Source organism: Papio anubis, chromosome 2 (assembly GCF_008728515.1).
Source record: "Papio anubis isolate 15944 chromosome 2, Panubis1.0, whole genome shotgun sequence".
In the NCBI taxonomy this organism is placed as follows: domain Eukaryota; kingdom Metazoa; phylum Chordata; class Mammalia; order Primates; family Cercopithecidae; genus Papio; species Papio anubis.
Window position 1 is genome coordinate 106,568,160 of NC_044977.1, and position 21,440 is coordinate 106,589,599.

The following is a 21,440-nucleotide window of genomic DNA, read 5'->3' on the forward strand; positions in this document are numbered from 1 at the left end:
CATCTCTTACCTGATGTTCACCTTGCCTTGCCTCTGGAACCAAGCACCTGCAGAGTGTTCAACAAACAGGTGTTCCCTGGCTTGATTTCAGCTTAATGTGTGCTTAGGTTTCCTGAAGCTGTCTGGTTGTCACATGTGCCTTGCCCACGGGATCTGGGTTGCATGGAAATGCATCTGCTGATGATGGTCCCACTCAGAAGTATGGTGAAATTGCCCAGAAGACAGATGTCTGTGTTTGAGTCTAAATTCTGTTGTGTCGGAAGACTAACTGATGGTGATTAAGGGGATCTGAGTTCCAAATCTAACTTTAATGCAATCTGTCTTGTCTGACATTGGAAGTTACGTGATCTTTTCCCTTAGTTTCTCTATTTGTAAAATAGAGACAATGATAGAACCTCCTTGCAAATCGTTGTGTGCATTTCATAAGAAGGTATGTTTAAAGTGTTTAGCACAAGCTTAAGCAAAATAGGGACTCAGTAAATTAAGGTTAGCCATCATCATCATCATTATTTGACACTTTGACCTTTTTGCAACATGAGGTTTTAATACCCCACTGGCCAGCCTGTCAGAATCGTAAACTGGCCTCTGAAATTAGGTGTCAGGGAAAGGCTAAGGCTTTATCTGCCAAGCCTGTCTCCTCTGTCATTATGCTGTCTGACATTATAAATCTCATCTGAATGTCACAAGTCATTTATTACTATCTCTTTGGGTGCTGGAATTTGCTAAGCCCATGGATTCACTTTTTAGAGCATTAAAGCAGAAATGTTCCTCAGAGATCGTCTCATCCAATTCACTTGTTTTACAGACTGCAGAAGATACTGAGACCTGAAGGCCTAATGTCATACAGCTCAAGGGTGGCAGAGCTGGAGCTAGACCAGGCCTGCAGATGTGATGGCCCTCCTCTTTCCAATACACACAGTCATTTACCCTGGAGTCATGCTCTTAGAGACTCAGGCTGTGCTTTCCCCGGGTCATGGAGTTCCTCAGAACACCTTCCTCCTTTCTCAGCAGTCGGCTACTTTCTTCCTTTCATGGGCAGCCAGCACTTTGAGGTCACATGACAGAGATCCACATACAGCTCTTTATGGAGAGATTGTGGGACACATACTAGTGCCATTCACCATGGGCCAAGGACCAGCAGCAATCATTACCAGAGCTTCACTCCTCCCCTTCCAGACTGAACAAACTCATCCCTACTTGCACCTTGGAGAGCACTAAGGTTTTTTTTGTGTTTTTGTTTGTTTGTTTTTGAGACGTAGTCTTGATCTGTAGCCCAGGCTGGAGTGCAGTGGTGCAATCTCAGCTCACTACAACCTCCACCTCCCAGGTCCCAGTTCAAGCAATCTCTCCTGCCTCAGCCTCCCAAGTAGCTGGGATTACAGGCATGTGCCACCACACCCAGCTAATTTTTGTATTTTTAGTAGAGATGGGGTTTCACCATGTTGGCCAGGCTGGTCTCAAACACCAGACCTTGTGATACGCCTGCCTCGGCCTCCCAAAGCGCTGGGATTATAGGCGTGAGCCACCGCGCCCCGCCTAGAGCACTGAGTTTTAAAGAGAATAGAGATTGAGGCCGGGTGCTATGGCTCACACCTGTAATCCCAGCTCTTTGGGAGGCTGAGGCAGGCGGATCACTTGAGGTCAGGAGTTTGAGATCAGCCAGGCCAACATGGTGAAACCCCATCTCTACTAAAAATACAAAAATTAGCTAGGTGTGGTGGCGCATGCCAGTAATCCCAGCTACTTGGGAGGCTGAGGGAGGAGAATCACTTGAACCCAGGAGGTGGAGGTTGCACCACTGCAGTCCAGCCTGGTTGACAGAGCGAGACTCCATCTCAAAAATAAAAAATAAAGATAATTGAGATTGGACTCTTTCCACTGTTTTGCTGTAGTTCTCATTTCATAGGTGAAGAAACTGAGGCTCATGGAGGTTAGGGAATGAGCTGAAGCTCACAAAACTATCAGAGTTTCCATTTCAGCCCAGCTCTCTTTGACTGCAGTGTAGTAGTTAGGGTTAGATTTGTAAAATGGAGACTAGAGTATTTGTAAAGGGCTATTGCTGCAAGGATTAGGTGAGCTCATAAAGGTGGAAGTGCCAACAGAAGAAGAGTCACCTAAGGGAAGAAGAAACTTCTCATTCATCAGGTTTTTTGTTTGTTTGTTTGTTTTTCTAAGAGATGAGGTCTTGCTATGTTACCCACGCTGGATTTGAACTCTTGAGCTCCAGCAATCCTCCCACCTCAGCCTCCTGAGTAGTTGGGACTACAGGTGCACCACCTCACCTATCCTATTCATTTTTGTATCACCAGTGCCTGACACATTGTTGATAAATCAATATATTTTTTGAAAATAAGTCTATGAATGTATAACTTAATAAATGGATGAATGAATAAAGAAATGAGCCACCTAGCACAGGTGCCTGGAACACAGGAGGTATTCAGTCAATGTTCCTTTTCCCTCCCTCACTCTGGAGGGTAGAGTCCATATGCGCAGTCTCTGTGCCTGGCACTTGGTAGGCCTGATGAGTGCGTGTAGGTGGAATGAGTGACTCTCAGGAGCTCTGAGTCTTTGAGGCTAGAAGGAAATGTTTGTCTTTTCAGCTACAAGGGAAGGCCAGGGCTTTGAGCTCTGGGAGCTCAGGGAGTGATATGCTACCTCGCCCAGGACTTCCCACCACTGCAGGGTAAGGGCTGCCCATCTTCCAAGTTGACCCTGGCCCAGTAGTTACCCAGACTCAGTGTCAGGCCCGGCTGCATGCACCAGTGGAGGGAAGCAGCAAATCCTTCCAGCTGTAGAACAGCTGGGGATGGGGCTATGGCCACCAGTTAGCAGACAATGTATTCTGCCCAGCCAGACTCAACTTCCTTCCATTCCTCTATCCTGCCTCTCTTTCTCTGTCTTCTCTGGGCTTCAAATCTCAGTCCCCTGTATCTGCTGAGTGAGTAAATGAGCATTGAGGAGAGTGGCTGGCATACAGTAGTTGCTCTGTAGACACTGGTGGAATGAGTGAATGGATCCATGAAAACAGGACTGAAGGAAGAGACAGGCTGACGGATGCATGTCTATTTATTGGCACAGGGTCCTATAAGGGCCAAGACCACACCCTCCCACCCTCTTTTCTGTAAAAATAAACTCTGTTCTTCCTTTTCCCTGCTCTATCTGCTTTCCTGCTTGGTCTAGGCAGAATCAATCACCTGCTAAGGCTTGTGCCCTAAGACACAGGAACCAGTACCCGCTACACATATGCACTTCCCCTCTCAGCCCAGGGAAACGGTGGGCAGCAGGAGGCTTTCAGAGGCCCTTGGGCTTCCACTGGGAGCTGTCAGTGAGGGTCAGCAGCAGCATTGGGAGCAGTGACACAAGGAGCACAGGGTGAGGTGTGGGTAGCCCCTGAGGGTGAGCCAGACAGAGCTGAGTCCACCCTTAAGTACGCACTGAGTGAGCCTGGGGAGAAGTCCAGAAGGTACACCATCCAGGCCTGCAGGTCAGAGTGGGGCAGGCACGGCAGGCCCCATGGCCGCCAGGCTGAGTAAGCTTGGGGCCAGAAGAGGCAGACTCCTTCCCGTGGGAACTGGCCTCCCTGCCCAGACTTCTTCCAGGCAGGGTGACATGGAAAGATGTCACAGTGAATGGTGGGGGCTCTGCTGGAGGCAGGGGCACCCCCAAAGCAGAGGCACAATGTGGTGATTGAGGAGGGACTGTACTTGTGTCACCTGTGGTGGGGAGTGAGGGACTGTACTCGTGTTGCCTGTGGTGGGGAGGGACTAGACCCAGCCCAGCTTGCATCTGCTTCCTCCCAACCCAAGAGCAAACAGCTTTGTCAGGAGAGCTGCCCCAGGTCTGGTGACAGCCGGCCATTTCTTCCCTGATCCAGGTCTACCACACCTCACACAGCTGCCCCGGGTTCATGGGGGAGCCGACAGGGCAGCCGAAGTGCCGCAGGAAGTCACGGGAGTTGGAGAGAGTGCCCAGCACGCGGAAGCGGGCAGGGCTGTGGGGGTCCGTCACTAGCCCCTCGTGAGAGCTCTCTGGTGTGCGGACCGAGCACCATACCTGCAGGCCAGGACAGACATGGGGGCATATGGTGTCTAGTGTGGAGCCGGGCCTTAGAGTCGGCTACAGCCATCCCAGAGACACAAACCACCACTGCTGCAGCCCCTCCCAAGTTCCTTCCAAAATTGCCCTGGACATCGGGCTGCCCAGCATGGACATGAAGAGGGGAAAAAGCGGAGCTCCGGAAGCTGCCTGCTGTGGCTGCCCAGTGGAGGTTCTGCCTGAGTCCTTGCTCTGCCACTTACTCTATGCCTGGGCAGCCCCGGACAGGCCACTCTGCGTCCCGAGCTTTAGTTTCCTGCATGCCTTCCTCACAGGAACAGCGTGAGGATCAATGTTTGCCCCCTTTGCCACCCTTTGCCCCACCCTGTGCCCCTCAAGCACGCAACCCTGCCCTTTGAGCTATGTAAAATCCTACCGAGGCGTTCTCCTGCTCAGGCCTCTTCAGGCTGCCTTTGTGGGCCCCAGCTGGCCAAGAGGCTCTGGGCACAGGCCTTCCCAGCCCACCTTTCACGCCCCAGCCTCAGCCCCATTCCCCAGCCCCTTTGACACATGCCCCAGACTTCTCCTAATGACATACTCAGGAGGGAGCAGGACAAAGGGGCAGACCCCAGGCCTTCCCAGAGGGTGATACCTGGGCAAATCCTACGAAGAAGAGCTGGTGGTTAGTGAGCCCCACGGCTGGCAGCTGCTGCTCCTCCCCATGCTTTCTCAGCCACGCTTTGTAAGCCTGGGGACAGAACAGTGGGCAGCAAGCCCATCCAGGCCTGCCCCCATCCACCCAGCACCTTTCACCCCAGGCCAGCAGGCCTCAGCCGCTGGAGGGCTGGTCAGGCCACTCACATTGTAGGCAGCCTTCAAACCCCCGTTGTCGGCAATGTTCTCCCCCAGCGTCTGGCGGCCGTTGAGCCTCTCCCCATTGACCTGGTATTGATTGTACTGTTCCTCCATGCAGGCCGTGTGGTTCCGGAAGGCTGCCAGTGACTCATTCTGCCACCAAGGCCGCAGGTTCCCTTCTTTGTCATACTCGCGCCCTAAGGAGAACTCACCTTTGCACCCCACCAAAACCAGACCTCATCTCGGGGGCAGCAGTGCCCCCACCAGCCCTGGTCCATAGACTCCAGGTCCCTTGGGGCTACATCAATGTCCCAAGGCCCTGCAGGAGCCACTGGGAATTCTAGGCTCCAGGGGACGACTCCATGGGCCCCTACCTTGGTCATCAAAGGCATGTGTCAACTCGTGGCCCATGACCACACCGATACCACCAAAGTTCAGGGCCCTGGTAGGTGAGGAATGGCAAGTGAGGACATGGTGGGGGTACTTCTGAATCCCACCTCTAGCCCTGCTCCCAGCTCAGCCACAGGCCCAGGCCCCAGCACCCAGCCCCTCCTGCTTCAGACACACTTGGGGTGGTTGCGGGCATAGAAGGGGGCCTGTAGGATGCCAGCGGGGAAGACGATCTCATTCTTAGTTGGAAGGTAGTAGGCATTCACTGTCTGGGGGGTCATGCTCCACCTGGAGGAGGAAGAGGGAGAGGCTGAGGCTCCCGACTCTCCTGACACTGTTCCCCTCCCAGCAGCCCTGCCCCACCTACCTCCTGCAAGGGCTTGGGGCCTCTGGTCTGGGAGCAATCTTGCCACCCTTTTCCCCCATCCCAGGAAACCTTTCCCCACCTCTCCCGCCGCCCCTAGTGTCTATGTCCGCCCCCTCATTCTCACTGGTCTCGGCTGGGAGGCTTGCGGAGCTGGTCAGCCATCACCTTGGCAGAGAAGTTGTACAAATTCAACATGTTTTGGAAGAAAGAATCTTCGGAAACTTCGTACTATGGGAAAGGTGGGAAGTAGAAAGAGAGCAAGAGAATCCATTGGAGAAGATAATAGCCCCAGTTTGGCTACTCAGTATCTCTCCAAACCTCAGTTTCCTCAACTGTAAAATATCTAGTAAACCATAATCGGCAATATTTAAAGGGCATTTATGTTATGGGTGCTTTTTTTTTTTTTTTTTTACATACTGCACTCATTTATCTCACAACAACCCTATGAGATAGGCACTAGTAGGACCCCCATTTTACAGAAAATGAAACCGAGGCCTAGAGAGGTTTTGGTAAGGTTACCAAGTTAGGGGTAGAAACAGAATATGATTAGGCTTGACTCCAAATCTTGGCTCGTTAACACTATATTTCACTGCTGTTTGGCCTGCAGCCTGACACAGAGCCAACACTTTAACAATGCTGGTTACCTCCATCTGCCTCTAAAAGAAACCGACGAACACCTCTTTCCCAGTGCTTGAGCCCCAGTTACTAAGCCCAAAGAACAGTGTCCTCTACAGGGCTGAAGTTCAGCACTGATGAGCTCAGGTACTTACCCCATCATAAACATCATCCAGCTCTTTGGGCTCCAGGATAAAGTCTGGGAAACCAATCATATCATAGATGGCGTCTGCCTGAAGAGACCAGGTTAAGGGTTTGTTTCCTTCCCCAGGTTCCTAGCAAAACTGTATCCTTGAACCCCACCTCAAGATGGCGCCCCAACTCTAGCCACCGCTCACTTTCTCCTTGGCTGCCTGGCGGGTCTTCTCATCCATCCAAACCAGCTGTCCCAGGGCCTCCTCAAATGCAGTCCGGATTTCGCTGATCATCCCCTCTGCCTGGGAGGGAGGAGGCAAAGTCAGCCTACCCCTGCACTGAATGCATCCTTGCCCTGCCCCCCATCCACCCTGGTGCCCCATCCCTGTCCCCCCAGGGGAAATGGGAACGCCTAGACTAATGAAATACAGCTGAGCACCTAGAGAGGACAAGAAGGAAACACCATTTGTAAAGGTACTGGGATTGTGGCTGGCTTTTTTCTTAATTAAATAAACATTTTAATTGACAATAAGTTCATCAAATTAATATCATAATTTAATATAGTGCAATGATTTTTTTTTTTTCGAGACAGAGTCTGGCTGTGTCACCCAGGATGGAGTGCAGTGGCGCGATCTCAGCTCACTGCAACCTCCGCCTCCCGGGTTCAAGCAATTCTCCTGCCTCAGCCTCCCAAGTAGCTAGGATTACAGGCGCCTGCCACCATGCCGGGCTAATTTTTGTATTTTTACTAGAGATGGGGTTTCACCATCTTGGTCAGGTTGGTCTTGAACTCCTGACCACGTGATCCACCCACCTCAGCCTCCCAAAGTGCTGGGATTACACGCGTGAGCCATCGTGCCCAGCCTAGTGCAATGATTTTTATCTGATTATGAAAAGAGGGCATTCACAGAAAATTTGGAAAACTGAGAATTGAAAAAGAAAACAGACCAGCTATAAATCACTCATTCATAGGTAAGTTCTTTTAACATTTTGATTACCCACTTCTAGAGTTTTTCCCTCCCCTGATATGCACATAAAATATGGAATTATGTTGTATTAGGTATATATTTTTTGTAACCTACTTTTTTCACTGAAAGATATATCAGCTGTTTAAGGATCCTCACAACCCATCCTAACCACAATTTATTTTTCCTTTACCCTATAGTTGGACATTTAACCAGTTCTTATTTTCTGCTATGATAAACAACATTGCCATAAAAACCATAAACATCCTTACAGGTAATAGTTTAAGCACATCCATTATAATATCCTAATAAATAAATATTTCTTCAAGTTATATAAACATAAACACATAGACAACTTTAAAGGACGCTTATAATCCCACTGCCCAAAGCAGCACTTCATTTGTTCATGAATTTACATCCAGTTGTTTTTCTTTGGTTTTTTTATTTTTTTTTTGAGACGGAGTCTTGCTCTGTTGCCCAGGCTGGAGTGCAGCGGCGTGATCTCTGCTCACTGCAAGCTCTGCTTCCTGGGTTCACACCATTCTCCTGCCTCAGCCTCCCGAGTAGCTGGGACTACAGGCTCCCGCCACCACACCCGGCTAATTTTTTTGTCTTTTTTAGTAGAGACGGGGTTTTACCATGTTAGCCAGGATGGTCTCCATCTCCTGACCTCGTGATTCGCCCGCCTCGGCCTCCCAAAGTGCTGGGATTACAGGCGTGAGCCACCGCGCCCAGCCTTGTTTTTTTTTTTTTTTTGAGACGGAGTCTCACTCTGTCGACCAAGGCTGGAGTGCACTGGCATGATCTCACCTCACGGCAACCTCCGCCTCCTGGGTTCAAGTGATTCTCCTGCCTCAGCCTCCCAGGTAGCTGGGATTACAGACACCCGCCACCACACCCGGCTAATTTTTTGTATTTTTAGAGAGACGGGGTTTCACCATGTTGGCCAGGCTGGTCTCGAACTTCTGACCTCGTGATTCATCTGCCTTGGTCCCCCAAAGTGTTGGGATTACAAGCATGAGCCACCACGCCTGGCCCCCATTGTTTTTCTATATGTCGGCACATACATGAACAGTCAATTTTGAGGGCATAGCGTTAAAATAATCTTGTAGACTCACAATTTCTTTGCTTTGCCGGTCAAATGTGGCCTTCACGAAGAGGGAGCCCAAAGCGAAGCCAAGGGCGTCATCTGTGTTGGAGATGCAGGTCTGCCACCTCGGCACACAGGACTGTTAAGGGACAAAGAGCCAGGCCCCCAGAGATGGCTATGTCCTCCAGTCAGAGGGCCTTTCTCTGTCACTGGGGCTAGCAGCCCTTCTTAGCTCTGGACAACAGAGTCCTGGGTTTGCTCAGTGCCACATCTGTCTTTTTTTGAGACAGGGTCTCACTCTATCACCCAGGCTGGAGTATAGTGGTGCAATCACTGCTCACTGCAACCTCTGTCCCCCGGGCTCAAGTGATCCTCCCACCTCAGCCTCCCGAGTAGCTGGGACCCCAGGCACATGCCACAATGCCAGGCTATTTTCTTTTGTATTTTTTAGTAGAGATGGGGTCTCACCATGTTTCCCAGGCTGGTCTTGAACTCCTGAGCTCAAGCGATCTGCCCACTTTGACCTCCCAAAGTGCTGGGATTACAGGCATGACCCACTGTGCCCGGCCCACAACTAATTTTATATCCAGTCAGTCTCCCATGCAAGAAACCTGGGAGTCACTCCAGCTTCCTCCATCTCCCTAACCCCCACATTCAACTACTTTGACTCTTTTTTTTTTTGGGACAGAATCTTGCTCTGTTGCCGAGGCTGGAGTGCAGTGGCCAAATCTCAGCTCACTGCAAGCTCCGCCTCCCAGGTTTACACCATTCTCCTGCCTCAGCCTCCCGAGTAGCTGGGACTACAGACGCCTGCCACCTCGCCCGGCTAGTTTTTTTGTTTTTTTTAGTAGAGACGGGGTTTCACCATGTTAGCCAGGATGGTCTCAATCTCCTGACTTTGTGATCCGCCTGTCTTGGCCTCCCAAAGTGCTGGGATTACAGGCTTGAGCCACCGCACCCAGACTTGACTTTTTTTTTTTTTTTTCTGGTTAGCGAACTCCGAAATCCTTAACCCCGGGAAGCCCCCCGTCGCGCAGTCTCAGTTCACTGCAAGCTCCACCTCCCGGGTTCATGCCATTCTCGTGCCTCAGCCTCCCAAGTAGCTGAGACTAAAGGCACCTGCCACCATGCCCGGCCAAATTTTTTGTACTTTTGGTAGAGATGGGGTTTCACCGTCTTAGCCAGGATGGTTTTGAACTCCTGACTTCAAGTGATCCGCCCACCTTGGCCTCCCAAAGTGCTGAGATTACAGGCATGAGCCACCCCGCCCAGCCTGCAATTGCCTCTTAACTGGACACCCTGACTCCATTCTCATCCTCGTGTCCCTGCTGCTCCCCTCCATCTTCCATTTAGCCACCAGAAATATCATCTCATACATAACCCAATTGTGTTTCTCCTCTCCATGGCTACTCCCATGGAGCCCCATCTGTGAAACAATCAAGGCCGGACTTCTCGACACAATATTCAGGTCCCTTCCCGAGTGCCCCATGCCCACCTTACCAAACCCTGCCTCTCAGTTGCCCTCTTCTCAAGCTCATGCCAGAATATGTGTAAAGCCACCATGCTCCTTTTGGCCTCTAGGAATTTGCACATGGCGTTCCTTGTCCCTGGAATGCCTTTCTCCTCAGCTTTCTTGGTGAACTTTTCCATCACACGGCACCTCTCAAAAAACGCTTCTCTGATGCCCTTCCCCACCAACCCCCCAGGTGAAATGTGCTGTCCCACCTCTGTCCTATAGCACAAAAGTCTTTCACTCAGTGTGAGCACTTATCACCACAAAATATAATGTATTTGTTTATATGTCCACTCCCCCCACTTAATGGGGCATCTTGAAACTAAATACTGCATTATTTATTATATCCTCTCCATCCTCCTCATCGAAGCTGAGTGCCTATACATACCATATACTGTGTAGATGCTTCACTTATGTTATGTGAATGCTAATACTCTTCTTGACAACCCTCCAAGTTATTCCTGCTTTACAGAGCAGAAAATGGACAGTGTCACTAAGAGTGTCCTGAGAGTCACTGGAGTGACTCTCATGTTTTTTGCATGGGCGACTGACTGGATATAAAATTAGTTGTGGGCTGGGCACGGTGGCTCATGCCTGTAATCCCAGCACTTTCAGAGGTGACATGCCCAAGGTCCTACAGGCTAGAAAATGAATGAGTTGGGGTTGGAACCCAAGTCGGCTTGCTTCCAAATTCTGCGCTCCATAGTATGCACCTGTGCACCATGAGGCACATGGTGCCTGATACACTGAAGGCGTGCAGCATCAGCTAGACTGGATCAGAACGTGGAGGCAAAGTCAGAGAGCCCACCTTCTTAGTGCCATAGAGGGTCTCCAGCAGCTTCTCTTGTGCAGACTCAAAGCGTCGGTCCAGGCTTGAGGTTGTCTTTTGCACTAGGTTCCAGATCAGGTAATTGTTCAGGATGCTGACAACCAGACCAGAAAATAAGAAAAGGGCAGGTGGGATGCCCTTTCCACCCCCCAAACCAGCCCCTAGGAACATGCAGGCTGCAGAAGTCCTGAGAGGCATATGTGGAAGCTGTCCCAGAGTTCCTCTTTGGCCCCGGGGCCACATACCTGCCTGTAGAGGTCAGGTTGGAGAGAGGTGTGGGAACAGAGATCACAGGGAGAACCCTGAAACCCTAGCACAGATGAAAAGCCCATAGGCATTCTGATTTGATGTTTGGAAGGCTCCTGGCATTATCAAATGTTGTTCTGTGTGGCTGGGCCAGTCCACTATGCCCAGCCTTGCTGGAGACCTCCACGGAACCCACCCTCACCTTGGGATCCCCCCACACCTTGGTTCTGTGCGGTTGATGAGCTCTGACACCTGCTGCAAATAATCCATCCCATACACCACCACAGGCTCAGAGTCACTCAACTCCAATGGTGACAGCAAGAAAGACAGGAACTCAAGCCAGTCCATGGAGGGCGCCAGAGCCTGAGAGAAAAAAATCTCAGGCCTTGCCTGCCTGACTCACTTCCAGCAGAACCCTCCCCCACTGTATGCTGGAGCCTGGGAGCCCTTCCCATTGCCATAGCAACAACTACTGGCTTCATGGCGACTCCTTCCTGTAATATACCCTTTTCCAGGCCTGGGCACCTCCAATCTGGGAGCCCAGCCACTTATTATACAAGGATAACCACTACTTGTGACATTCAGCTGGGGCCTAGATATTCAAATATTTTCCTAACAATTGATAAAATACCACTCCCCTGACACCCCACACATACTGGCTTCTCCTCCAGAACCACATCCCACCCCAACTTTTCCATAATCCAACATCTAAAGTGTTAATGGCCTGGCACAGTACCGGTCCTCCAGTAGAAACTTCCACTTCTATCTTTTTTTTTTGAGATGGAGTTTCGCTCTTGTCACCCAAGCTGGAGTACAATGGCATGATCTCAGCTCACTGCAACCTCCGCCTCCCAGGTTCAAGTGATTCTCCTGCCTCAGCCTCCCGAGTAGCTGGGATTACAGGCATGTGCCACCAAGTCTGGCTAATTTTTTATTTTTAGTAGAGATGGAGTTTCACCATGTTGGCCAGGCTGGTCTTGAACTCCTGACCTCAGGTGATCCACCCATCTCGGCCTCCCAAAGTGCTGGGATTACAGGTGTCAGCCACCATGTCCAGCCTATTCTGACTGTTTTGTGGACATCTCATAGACACTGTTACACATTTTTAACACAATCCCTCCATGCATCCCCAGGCAACAAGAAAGGGACCAGAGGTGGCCCTAAATGGACACCATGTTTTTCCCAGTGCAACTGGAAAGCACAGAAATGCAAGGGAATGAGGAAAGGACTGGCTGCCTTGGGGAGATGGCATGGAGGGAAGCTGGGTGGTGTGTTCCAGGGCTGGCCCCTCTCAGATGTCTCCAGTCCCCTGCCTGCCCCACCTGCAGCTCCGAAATGCTCATCTTGTGATAGATTTTCTCCTCATCGCGCCGCTGGTCCTGGGGCACTGTGATGTTGGCCAGTTGTACCTCCAACTCCAGCACCTGCTGCATCTGCTCCCTCGTGGAGGTGGGCCGCCCACCCAGCAGCATCCCCAGCTCCTCCATGTAGTCCAGATAGGCAGTGAGCACCTGTCAAGGCCCAGATGACCCTCAGAGCCCAGCAACAAGTCCTGCCCAAGGCTGAGAAGATCTATTCTTACCACCACCTCTGCTCACTATCTCTTCTGCTTGATTCTGGAAGCCTCCTTGGATGACCTGTTTCATTTCTGACACACTGCTTACCACCATCGGCTAAGTATTGTTTACTTCTTTTGTTTTATTTTATTTTATTTTATTTTTTGAGATTAAGTCTCATTCTGTTGCCCAGGCTGGAGTGCAGTGGTGCGATCTCAGCTTATTGCAACCTCCACCTCTCGGGTTCAAGCAATTGTCCTGCTGCAGCCTCCCGAGTAGCTGGGAGTACAGGCGCCCGCCACCACGCCTGGCTAATTTTTTGTGTTTTTAGTAGAGACGGGGTTTCACCATGTTAGCCAGGCTGGTCTCAAACTCCTGACCTCAGGTGATCTGCCCGCCTTGGCCTTGCAAAGTGCTGGGATTACAGGCATCAGCCACAGTGCCTGGCCTTGTTTACTTACTTCTGTACTTGTTTGTCATCTATTTCCCCAAGGAGAAGGTGAGTTCCAGCAGAGCATTGTTCCAAGTTACAGCAGCTTACTCATTACTGTCTCTAGGGACTAGAACAGAGTAAATGCTCTGCAAGTGTCTGTCCAGCAGATGGGCCTGCTTCCCATACGGCTTTGCCTTCTTGTTTCCTAGATCCCTGCTAGTTGTCCCAGCCCATCAGTGACCATGTGCCTTCACTGAACAGCTGACTGGACCTCACAGGGGATCTGGGCCATGGTATCCTCAGGCCTCTATTACCTCCCATCCTGCCAGGCCTCAAGCTTGCTGCTTTCTCCACTACCTGCTGGTCTCCAAGGGAGAGAAAAGCATGGAAAAGAAACATTTAGTGACCACTTCTGTGGACATGCATCAGACTCTCTATTAGAGGCTTTCCATACAGTGTATCCTTTCCTCCCTGCACAGCAACTTCATGAAGTGAAGATGAGTCCCATTTCACACCCCAGGGGACAAACTTAGGAAGATGACACGGCTTGACTTCCATCACAAACTAGCGGATGGCAGAGTGAGAATGTGGCCCAGGCCCAATGAACCCAGGGCCATGGCGGCCCTGGCCCTGCCCGGGTCCAGTACAAACTCATGCGGCCTCACCCCTTCTGGCCCTGAGGCTCCATGAAGGCAGGGCTGTGTTTGCTTTGTTCACCACTGTAATTTTAGGCCCAAGTGCAACTGTCTGCCACATAGTAGGTGCTTAATAAATGTCTGTTGAATAACAGGATGAAAACCTGCAAACAGACACTCAACACTGCTCTGTGCCAATTCCCTTAATCCTCCTCCCAGAAATCACTTTCCACTCAATCTGAAGGCCCACCTGGGCTCCCCAAATCACCAAAGACCATCTCCTCTTCTACTTACCAAGAAGTTTTAGATCCCTTAATATCCATTCTGTGTATTTCAAATTCCTCCTGTCCCTCACCTCTCCTCTTACTTGCTGCTGGCATCAGAGGAAGAGGTTTGAGTACCAATCCCAGTCATCCCAGCTCCTGAGGGGGATGGTTAGCTAAACCAGTGATCTCATCATACCCCTTCTCTCTACCTCCTCACCTTCAGCTTAGTGCTTACTTTTGAGACTCTCCTGAACCCTGCTTTACTCTTAGTTTTTTGTCGTTGTTGTTGTTGTTTGTTTGTTTGTTTGAAATGGCATCTCCCTCTGTCACCCAGGCTGAAGTGCAGGTGTGTGATCGCAGCTCACTGCAACCTCCACCTCCCGGGTTCAAGCAATTCTCCTGCCTCAGCCTCCCCAGTGGCTGGGATTACAGGCGTGGGCCATCACACCTGGCTAATTTTTGTATTTTTAGTAGAGACAGCGTTTCGCCATGTTGGCCAAGCTGGTCTCGAACTCCTGACCTCAGGTAATCTGCCCACTTCGGCCTCCCAAAGTGCTGGGGCCACAGGCGTGAGCCACTGCACCCAGCCTACTCTTAGTTTTCATCCTATCTCAACCTTTTGCGTTTCATCTTTCTCTAGATCCCAGCACAGGAGGCTTCCTGAAGGCAACCAGTGACATGCTGACAGTCAAACCCAAGTCTTTCCTCTTGCCCCTATCAAAGGGTTGAAGGACGTGGTTCTCTCCCAAATCGTAAAAATTATCTCCTCTCCTACTCAGATGATGTCAAAATCACACATCTGTTCACATCACTTTTAAGTTTCCCCTTCCATTTCTTTTGGGATGAATCCTAAATTTGGCCCACAATGCTCCTGCATAGCGTGAGCCTATGGACTTGTCCAGAAGGCCTTGGCCTGCATGCCCCTCCTGCTCCCTCTCCCACTGAGAATGGCCAGTGGGCCATATGCCTTCCCACCTTGGAGCCTTTGCATAACCTATTGCCTTTGCAGAGCCCTCTCCCTTCATTGCAGCCTATCCGCACCCTGGAACTAGGCAGGTTCCTGTTCGCACTTGCTCTCAGAACCCTATGCTTCTTCTCTATAATAGTCCCAACAACTGGAAACAGGACAACTGTGTAGCAAACTGTTGTATGCCTTCTTCCCCATTCAGAGGGTAGTAGAAGTGTCTTGTTCACCATATGTCTAGAGGAGGGTCTGGCCAAGGGATGGTCAGCATATGTTTCTGAATGAATGACAGAAGGACAAATGATTGTCCTACTCCACAGCAATCTCTTTTACTATTTTTCTCCCACTGCCCTTAAAATACAAGGATCTCCTTCTGTCCTTTCTCTGTCCTCCTCCTGTCTCACCTCTTCAAAGCCTTTGTTTAGGTTTCTTTTTTCTTTTCTTTCTTTTTTTTTGAGACAGAGTCTTGCTCTGTTGCCCAGGCTAGAGTGCAGTGGCACCATCTCAGCTCACTGTAACTTCCACCTCCCGGGTTCAAGCGATTCTCCTGCCTCAGCCTTCCAAGTAGCTGGGATTATAGGCACCCGCTACCACATCGGGCTAATTTTTGTATTTTTATTAGAGATGGGGTTTCACCATATTGGTCAGGCTGGTTTCAAACTCCTGACCTCAAGTGATCCACCTGCCTTGGCCTCCCAAAGTGCTGGGATTACAGGCGAGAGCCACCACGCCTGGCCCAATTTTTGTATTTTTCGTGGAGATGGGGTTTCACCATGTTGGCCAGCTGGTCTCAAACTCCTGTCCTCAAGTAATCAGGCCGCCTCGGCCTCCCAAAGTGTTTGGATTACAGCCACCCCGCGTGGCCTGGTTGGGTTTCTAAGGAGATGCCTCTCAAGCTCTGGGTCCTTTCAGGGTTATTCTCTCTTCAGGACTCCGCACGGCTTTCCCAGCTGCCTGCTGGCCTCTCTGTATGTAAGGTGCTCAGGTTCCAGCAAACTCACATGTCTAAAAGGAGCAACTCCCACACCCTGAGCATCTTCCACATGCAGGAGCGTAGGTTTGTACCCCTAACCTACTCCCAACACCGCATAAGGTTGATGCTATGATCCCCTGTTTACGGATGAGGGAATAGCATCAGAGAGATTAATTAACTTGCACCAAGCAGCAGAGCTGAGACTGAAATGCAGGTCTGGCTCCAAAGTCTCTCCTATTCCTGTGACATTGCACTGTCTCCTCTTTCTCAATGTACCCTAAGCTGGTTCTTCCTACAGATACCCCTAATTCCCAAGGCACCCCTCCATTCCACCATCATGAAAGTGAACAGCTTCAGCCATCTTCACCTCTTCCTTCCTCTAACATCCAGGCACCAAGAACTCATGATTCTGACTTGATGATATCTCTTACATCCTCCTCTTCTTACCATTCCTTCTGCCACGTCTTTCATTTGGGACCTTCCTGACTCAGAGCACAGAGTACCGCAGACACTCTTAATTCATCTCCACGCTTTCTTTCTCACATCTACTTTTCACACCCCAAACAAACTGACTTCCCAAAGCACTGCGCTGCCTCCCTACTTTGGAGCATGCAGTGGCTCTCCGGGAGCTACAGAATAAACTCCGTAGTGTGCTATTCAAGGTCCCCTCCATAACCCATTCCTGCCCACCTCTCCAGCCTCTCATCTGCCTTGAGTTCTGTACTTTACCATAGTGGACCCCTCGCCATGGTCCAAACACACCTAGCCTTTCCCTCTTCAACACTTTTTTTTTTTTTTTTTGTGAGACAGAGCCGCGCTCTGTTGCCCAGGCTGGAACGCAGTGGCGCCATCTTGGCTCACTGCAACCTTTGCCTCCTGGATTCAAGCGATTCTCTTTGCCTCAGCCTCCCAAGTAGCTGAGATTACAGGTGTCTGCCACCATGCCTGGCTAATTTTTGTATTTTCAGTAGAGACGGGTTTTTACCCTGTAGGCTAGCCTGGTCTCGAACTCCTAACCTCAAGTGATCCGCACAGCCTCCCAAAGTGCGGGGATTACAGGTGTGAGCCACTGTGCTCGGCCTCATCAACACTTTTGTTTAAAGTGTTCTTTCTTTCTTTTTTTTTAGATGGAGTTTTGCTCTTGCCACTCAGGCTGGAGTGCAATGGCATGATCTCGGCTCACTGCAACCTCCCACTCCCGAGTTCAAGCGATTCTCCTGCCTCAGCCTCCCAAGTAGCTGGACTACAGGCGTGTGCCACCATGGCCAGCTAATTTTTGTATTTTTAGTAGAGACAGGATTTTACCGTCTTGGCCAGGCTGGTCTCGAACTCCTGACCTCATGATCCACCTGCCTCGGCCTCCCAAAGTGCTGGGATTACAGGTGTGAGCCACTGCACCCGGCAAACTGTTCTTTCTTTCTTTTCTTTTCTTTTTTTTTTAGTTGGAGTCTCGCTCTGTCACCCAGGCTGGAGTGCAGTGGCGCGATCTCAGCTCACTGCAACCTCTGCCTCCCGGGTTCAGGCAATTCTCCTGCCTCAGCCTCCTGAGTAGCTGGGACTACAAGTGCCTGCTACCATGACTGGCTAATTTTTGTATATTTAGTAGAGACGGGGTTTCACCTTGTTGGTCAGGCTGGTCTCGAACTCCTGACCTCAGGTGATCCACCCACCTTGGCCTCCCGCAGTGCCGGGACTACAGATGTCAGTCACTGCACCTGGCCTAAACTTCTTTCTACCCAGCATGCCCTCATGCACTCCCATGTATTCTACAGGGCCTGGATCAAATGCAATCTCTTTAGGAAGACTTCACTGGCTCCCTAAGTCTCTCCTGAATCCTCAGGACCCTCTTGTGAGCTTTGTTCTCAGCTATCTAGGTCCAGGAACCCATTGACATTGAACGCTTCCTGTGACAATGGCTTGGAAACTTATATCTCAGTATTCCCCCACTGGGCCTGGCACACAGTAGGTGTCTATGAAACCTACTAGAAGAACAAGAGAAAGGAAGTAAGGAAAAGGGGAAGAAAGGGAGGGAGGGAGGAAGAAAAGAAGGAAGAAAGGAGGGGCAGTTGGTTCACTAGGTGACAGGATAGGCTCACCTTCCCTGCTCTGACCCTTGGCAAAGGGAAAAGTCAACAGGGATCAGCCCAGCTCAGCAAGGGGTAGGGATGGGGGTTCGGAAGATGTTCCTTACTTTCTCATTGGCAGTTCTGTTTAAGTAGTAATCCCGAGAGGGCAGAAAGAGCCCAGACTGGTCCACCTGCAACGGCAAGGAAAGGAGGTGAGCCCCTCGCTTTCCCCACCATGGGAACCTGAATTCCCCAGCAGGGGTTGGGGTGGGGGCCGGGGGTCAGCCCAGCCTGCCTGTCACACGAGAGGGAAGTCTGGGCTCAGCAATGGGTCCCTAAGTCTCTCCTCACCCTTTCCCAGCTCATCACCTGGATAACATTGCTGTTGGAACTCTTAGAGTCAGCACTGATGTAGACGGTGAAGAATGGGGTGGCCCTGTAGGTCCCTGCTACTGCCTTCAACACCTCCATAAAGTTATCCTGGTCCCAGGGCCCTGTAATGTTCCAACCACCAATCTGTGTAGAAACCATAAGTGGAATAATTAGCACAGGAGCTCCCAAAGTGTTCCTGGGCCATCTCCTCTCTCAAGGCCTCTCCTGCTCCCTTGCCCTCAGCTGGCTCAGTGGCCCCACCTTGTCAATGAGGTCTCTCAGTGGCTGGGCTCCCAGCTCCTCAATGCGCTCCACCTGTAGGCAAGATAGGTAGAAGCGCTGTGTCTTCCGCTCAGCTTCACTACTAGAGTTGAAGGTGGTGTTTTCTGTGGGGCAGAACATAGGATCCAGGTGGCAATTACGTTAACTGCTGAGAGGGAGTCCCTGGCCCTTGCTCGGTTCCTCTCCTTGCCTTGTCAATGAGCAGTCCTCCTAACCCAGACCCAGGAAGAGTATCTGAAACAGCAAGCCGTGGCTTCCTCTCCCTGTCCATGGAGACTCAAGTATATCTAAGCAGTACAGGCTCCCTGGTGTCTACCACACCACAACAGTGCTCCAAACAGGGTGCAGAGAAGCGGTCCTCCATTATACCCAGAGTTCTGCCCCCGTCAAACCCATCCCCACTTCTCAAGAGTCCCTGCTCTCTGCCTCCCAACCCTCTGGAGTGTTCACAGAGCCATCCACTTCCTCATTCATGGACATTGACTATCTGCTAAGTGCCAGGCCCTGTGCTAGGCATAAAGCACATAAGTGGCCCAAGGCGTCCCTAACAGCCCCACTCACCAAGCAGGTGCTTCAGTATGGCCTGGTTTTGGTCCCAGAGGCTGTTGAAGGTGTTCCAGCGAGAACGCCCATTGGGCAGGGGGTTCCTCCGAATCCAGCCCCCACAGGAGAACTGGTAAAAGTCCTCACAGGGGCTCACCCCTCGGTCCAGGGACTCCAGGATTTTTCCAGCCACTCGAATGCAGGCCTCTGTAAGGCAGGTGCTGTGGGATGGGTCTGTGGTAGGGGACACGGCGGGAGGGTAGGAGACTGTCAGTCTGTCTGTCTGGAAGAGGCAAACTCTTTGCAAGGGCCATGACAGCAGGAAGGTTGAGAAGAGAAAGCAAAGCCAGGGCTTTTTTTCAGGGAAGGCTTGGCCCCCACGAGTGAAAATCTTAGAGGCCCTTTGGCCTCCAGAACCCCTAGTTATGAATGCTGATGAAGAGTGTGGGCCCACCTACCTCTGTGGTACTGGACCCCCAGGGCCACAAGGCAGCCCAGAAGCAGTGCAGCCAGCAGTAGAGAGACACCTGCCAAGACCAGCTCCAGCTGCGTGCGTGAGCCTAACAGCTGTCTTGTCCCCTTCTGGAATCCCACCTGGGGAACACAGGGGGACAAAGAGCAACTGAGCTGCAGGGCAGGGGTCCAAGATCACCAGAGGGTGAAGCCACAGGCAGTTTTCAGAGCCACAGGGTTAACTTTGGGCCCGGGGGCAATGAGGCCAGCTGGTGAGTTGAGCCCTGAGTCTGTTTTGTGCAACGTCATGGCTTAGCATTGCCTCACCATAGTCCTAGAGCAGAGGCCAGAGATGGAGCGGAGGTGGGGGCAGGTGACCCTCCAGAACAGCCCAGAGCTCCTGGGTGTGCCAGACGTCATGCCAGGGCTGGGGCCTGGTGAGAAAGGGGAAGCCCCCTTGCCCACCTCCATGGCGTCCGGGGAGGCCCCGCCCTCTACGGGGGTCTCCGTTGCGTCTTCATCCCGAAGCGTGGCCCGTTTGTACTCCACCATCTGCCAGACAGTCGGGGTTGCCAACCGAGGTCAGGCAGAGAGGGCTTTTTGCCCACGACCCTGCCCCAGTGCCCCCTGCCTCGCGGACCCCTCCCCCCTGCTAAGAGGGCCCTTCTCTTCCCACCTGCCACGCTCTCGGGCCTGGGGTCTCTCTATCACAGCTCCACCAGGCCCGGGACACAGCCCTACATCCGCGAGCCAGGCATCGCCTGCCCCTCTGCTGCCGACCCCTCTGCCTCGTCCCCCTCCACCCGGTTCCCTCCCCTGGAGCCCGGGGGCCGCCACTCACGTTGTTGCCAGCTCCCAGCTCCTGCAGCGCGACGTTCATGGTGGAGTCGGGCCAGGCGGTGATTCAGGGCTCCCGGCAGCTGGCCCTCTCCCAGGCCGCGGCCCCGGTCCCCTGCCCGGCCCCGCCGCCACCAGCCATCACTGCCGGCCGCTGCGCAGCACCCCTGCCCGGGCCGCGGCCGCCCCCGCCCGCCGGAGTCCCCCGCCCCACGCGGCGCCCCGCCTGGGGTGGGGGGAGCGTGGGGGAGAGGGAGGAGCGCGCCGAGACTCTCCGCAGGCTCCAGCTGCCCTCCGGCAACACCGGAGACCCCTCCACGCTTCATGGTCCGCCCCCCATCTCAGCAGCACCCTCCTTCAAGCCACTCATAATTTACTTTCCTAGGAAAAGTAATGAAATGCAACCAGTCCCAGAGGTTGCTAATATTCCTTGGCCTACTTGCCCCAAATTTCAGGCTCTCTTCGTCCCCTTTAAGCACTTTAGAGAAATTATGCCCTCCTGAGGAACGTCTTCCCCCAGTAGTCCACACAGCCCCTCTTCAGCCGGCAAATACAGAGCACACAGGCAGTTCACCCACATTCAGGGTGTGCACGTGGTACCTACCTTTGGTACCTACCTATGTGCAGAGAGCACATAGACGCCAAGGACACGGGCAGGCACGATGCCCAGCACACAGTCCACACACGCACATGAAATGCCCACAGAATGTACACACTCTGCATACTCACACACAGTGTACACACGCACAACACACCCAGAGCCAACACACATGCACACTGTGTTTCTGTACGTACACACACCAAGTGCAGGGGGAGCATACACTCCACACACACAGCCCACACTGACTCCACTCTTCCATGGTGCTTCAAGACCACACTTCTACTCTCCAAGATAACTGCTGTCATCAGATCATCTCATAAAGGGAGGGTTACAGATGGTGACAAATTGGCAGGGAAAAAAACAGCCATGCACAGATATTTAAAGAAAAGACGTGCTAACACTTCTAACTTGGGGAAAGC

At 51.8% G+C, this 21,440-nt stretch overlaps 1 protein-coding gene across 4 annotated transcripts; it reads right to left on the reverse strand.

The window, feature by feature from the left end:
- Window positions 1-3,048: 3,048 nt before the first annotated feature.
- On the reverse strand, window positions 3,049-20,610 carry ECE2 (endothelin converting enzyme 2). 4 transcript variants are annotated; one of them, XM_009201250.2, is made up of 19 exons: window positions 20,425-20,591; window positions 20,049-20,135; window positions 19,589-19,724; window positions 19,149-19,364; window positions 18,567-18,691; window positions 18,303-18,449; window positions 18,059-18,124; window positions 12,363-12,551; window positions 11,261-11,403; window positions 10,774-10,888; window positions 8,481-8,591; window positions 6,601-6,699; window positions 6,418-6,495; window positions 5,772-5,875; window positions 5,458-5,568; window positions 5,265-5,332; window positions 4,897-5,087; window positions 4,688-4,783; window positions 3,049-4,053 (listed from the first exon to the last, which is right to left on the reverse strand). In XM_009201250.2, exons 1-19 carry the CDS (start codon window positions 20,461-20,463, stop codon window positions 3,877-3,879), a joined length of 2,298 nt encoding a protein of 765 aa, XP_009199514.1. In that variant the 5' UTR covers window positions 20,464-20,591; the 3' UTR covers window positions 3,049-3,876. The 4 variants fall into 4 exon arrangements, with proteins under 4 accessions (XP_009199514.1, XP_009199512.1, XP_009199515.1 ...); XM_009201248.3 differs by having other exon boundaries at window positions 19,911-20,135; window positions 20,425-20,581; XM_009201251.2 differs by lacking the exon at window positions 20,049-20,135 and having other exon boundaries at window positions 20,425-20,610.
- Between the last annotated feature and the right edge of the window lie 830 nt (window positions 20,611-21,440).

Bases quoted from the DNA above. Each gene is read 5' to 3' on its own strand.
- ECE2 (XM_009201248.3), bottom strand. From the start codon at position 20,463: ATGAACGTCGCGCTGCAGGAGCTGGGAGCTGGCAACAAC. The intron at 8,592-10,773 runs GTGGGCTCTCTG...GTCCCTTAACAG, and splicing joins CCCTCTATGGCACTAAGAAG to TCCTGTGTGCCGAGGTGGCA. The intron at 6,700-8,480 runs GTGAGTCTACAA...CCTCCCTCCCAG, and splicing joins ACCGGCAAAGCAAAGAAATT to GCAGAGGGGATGATCAGCGA.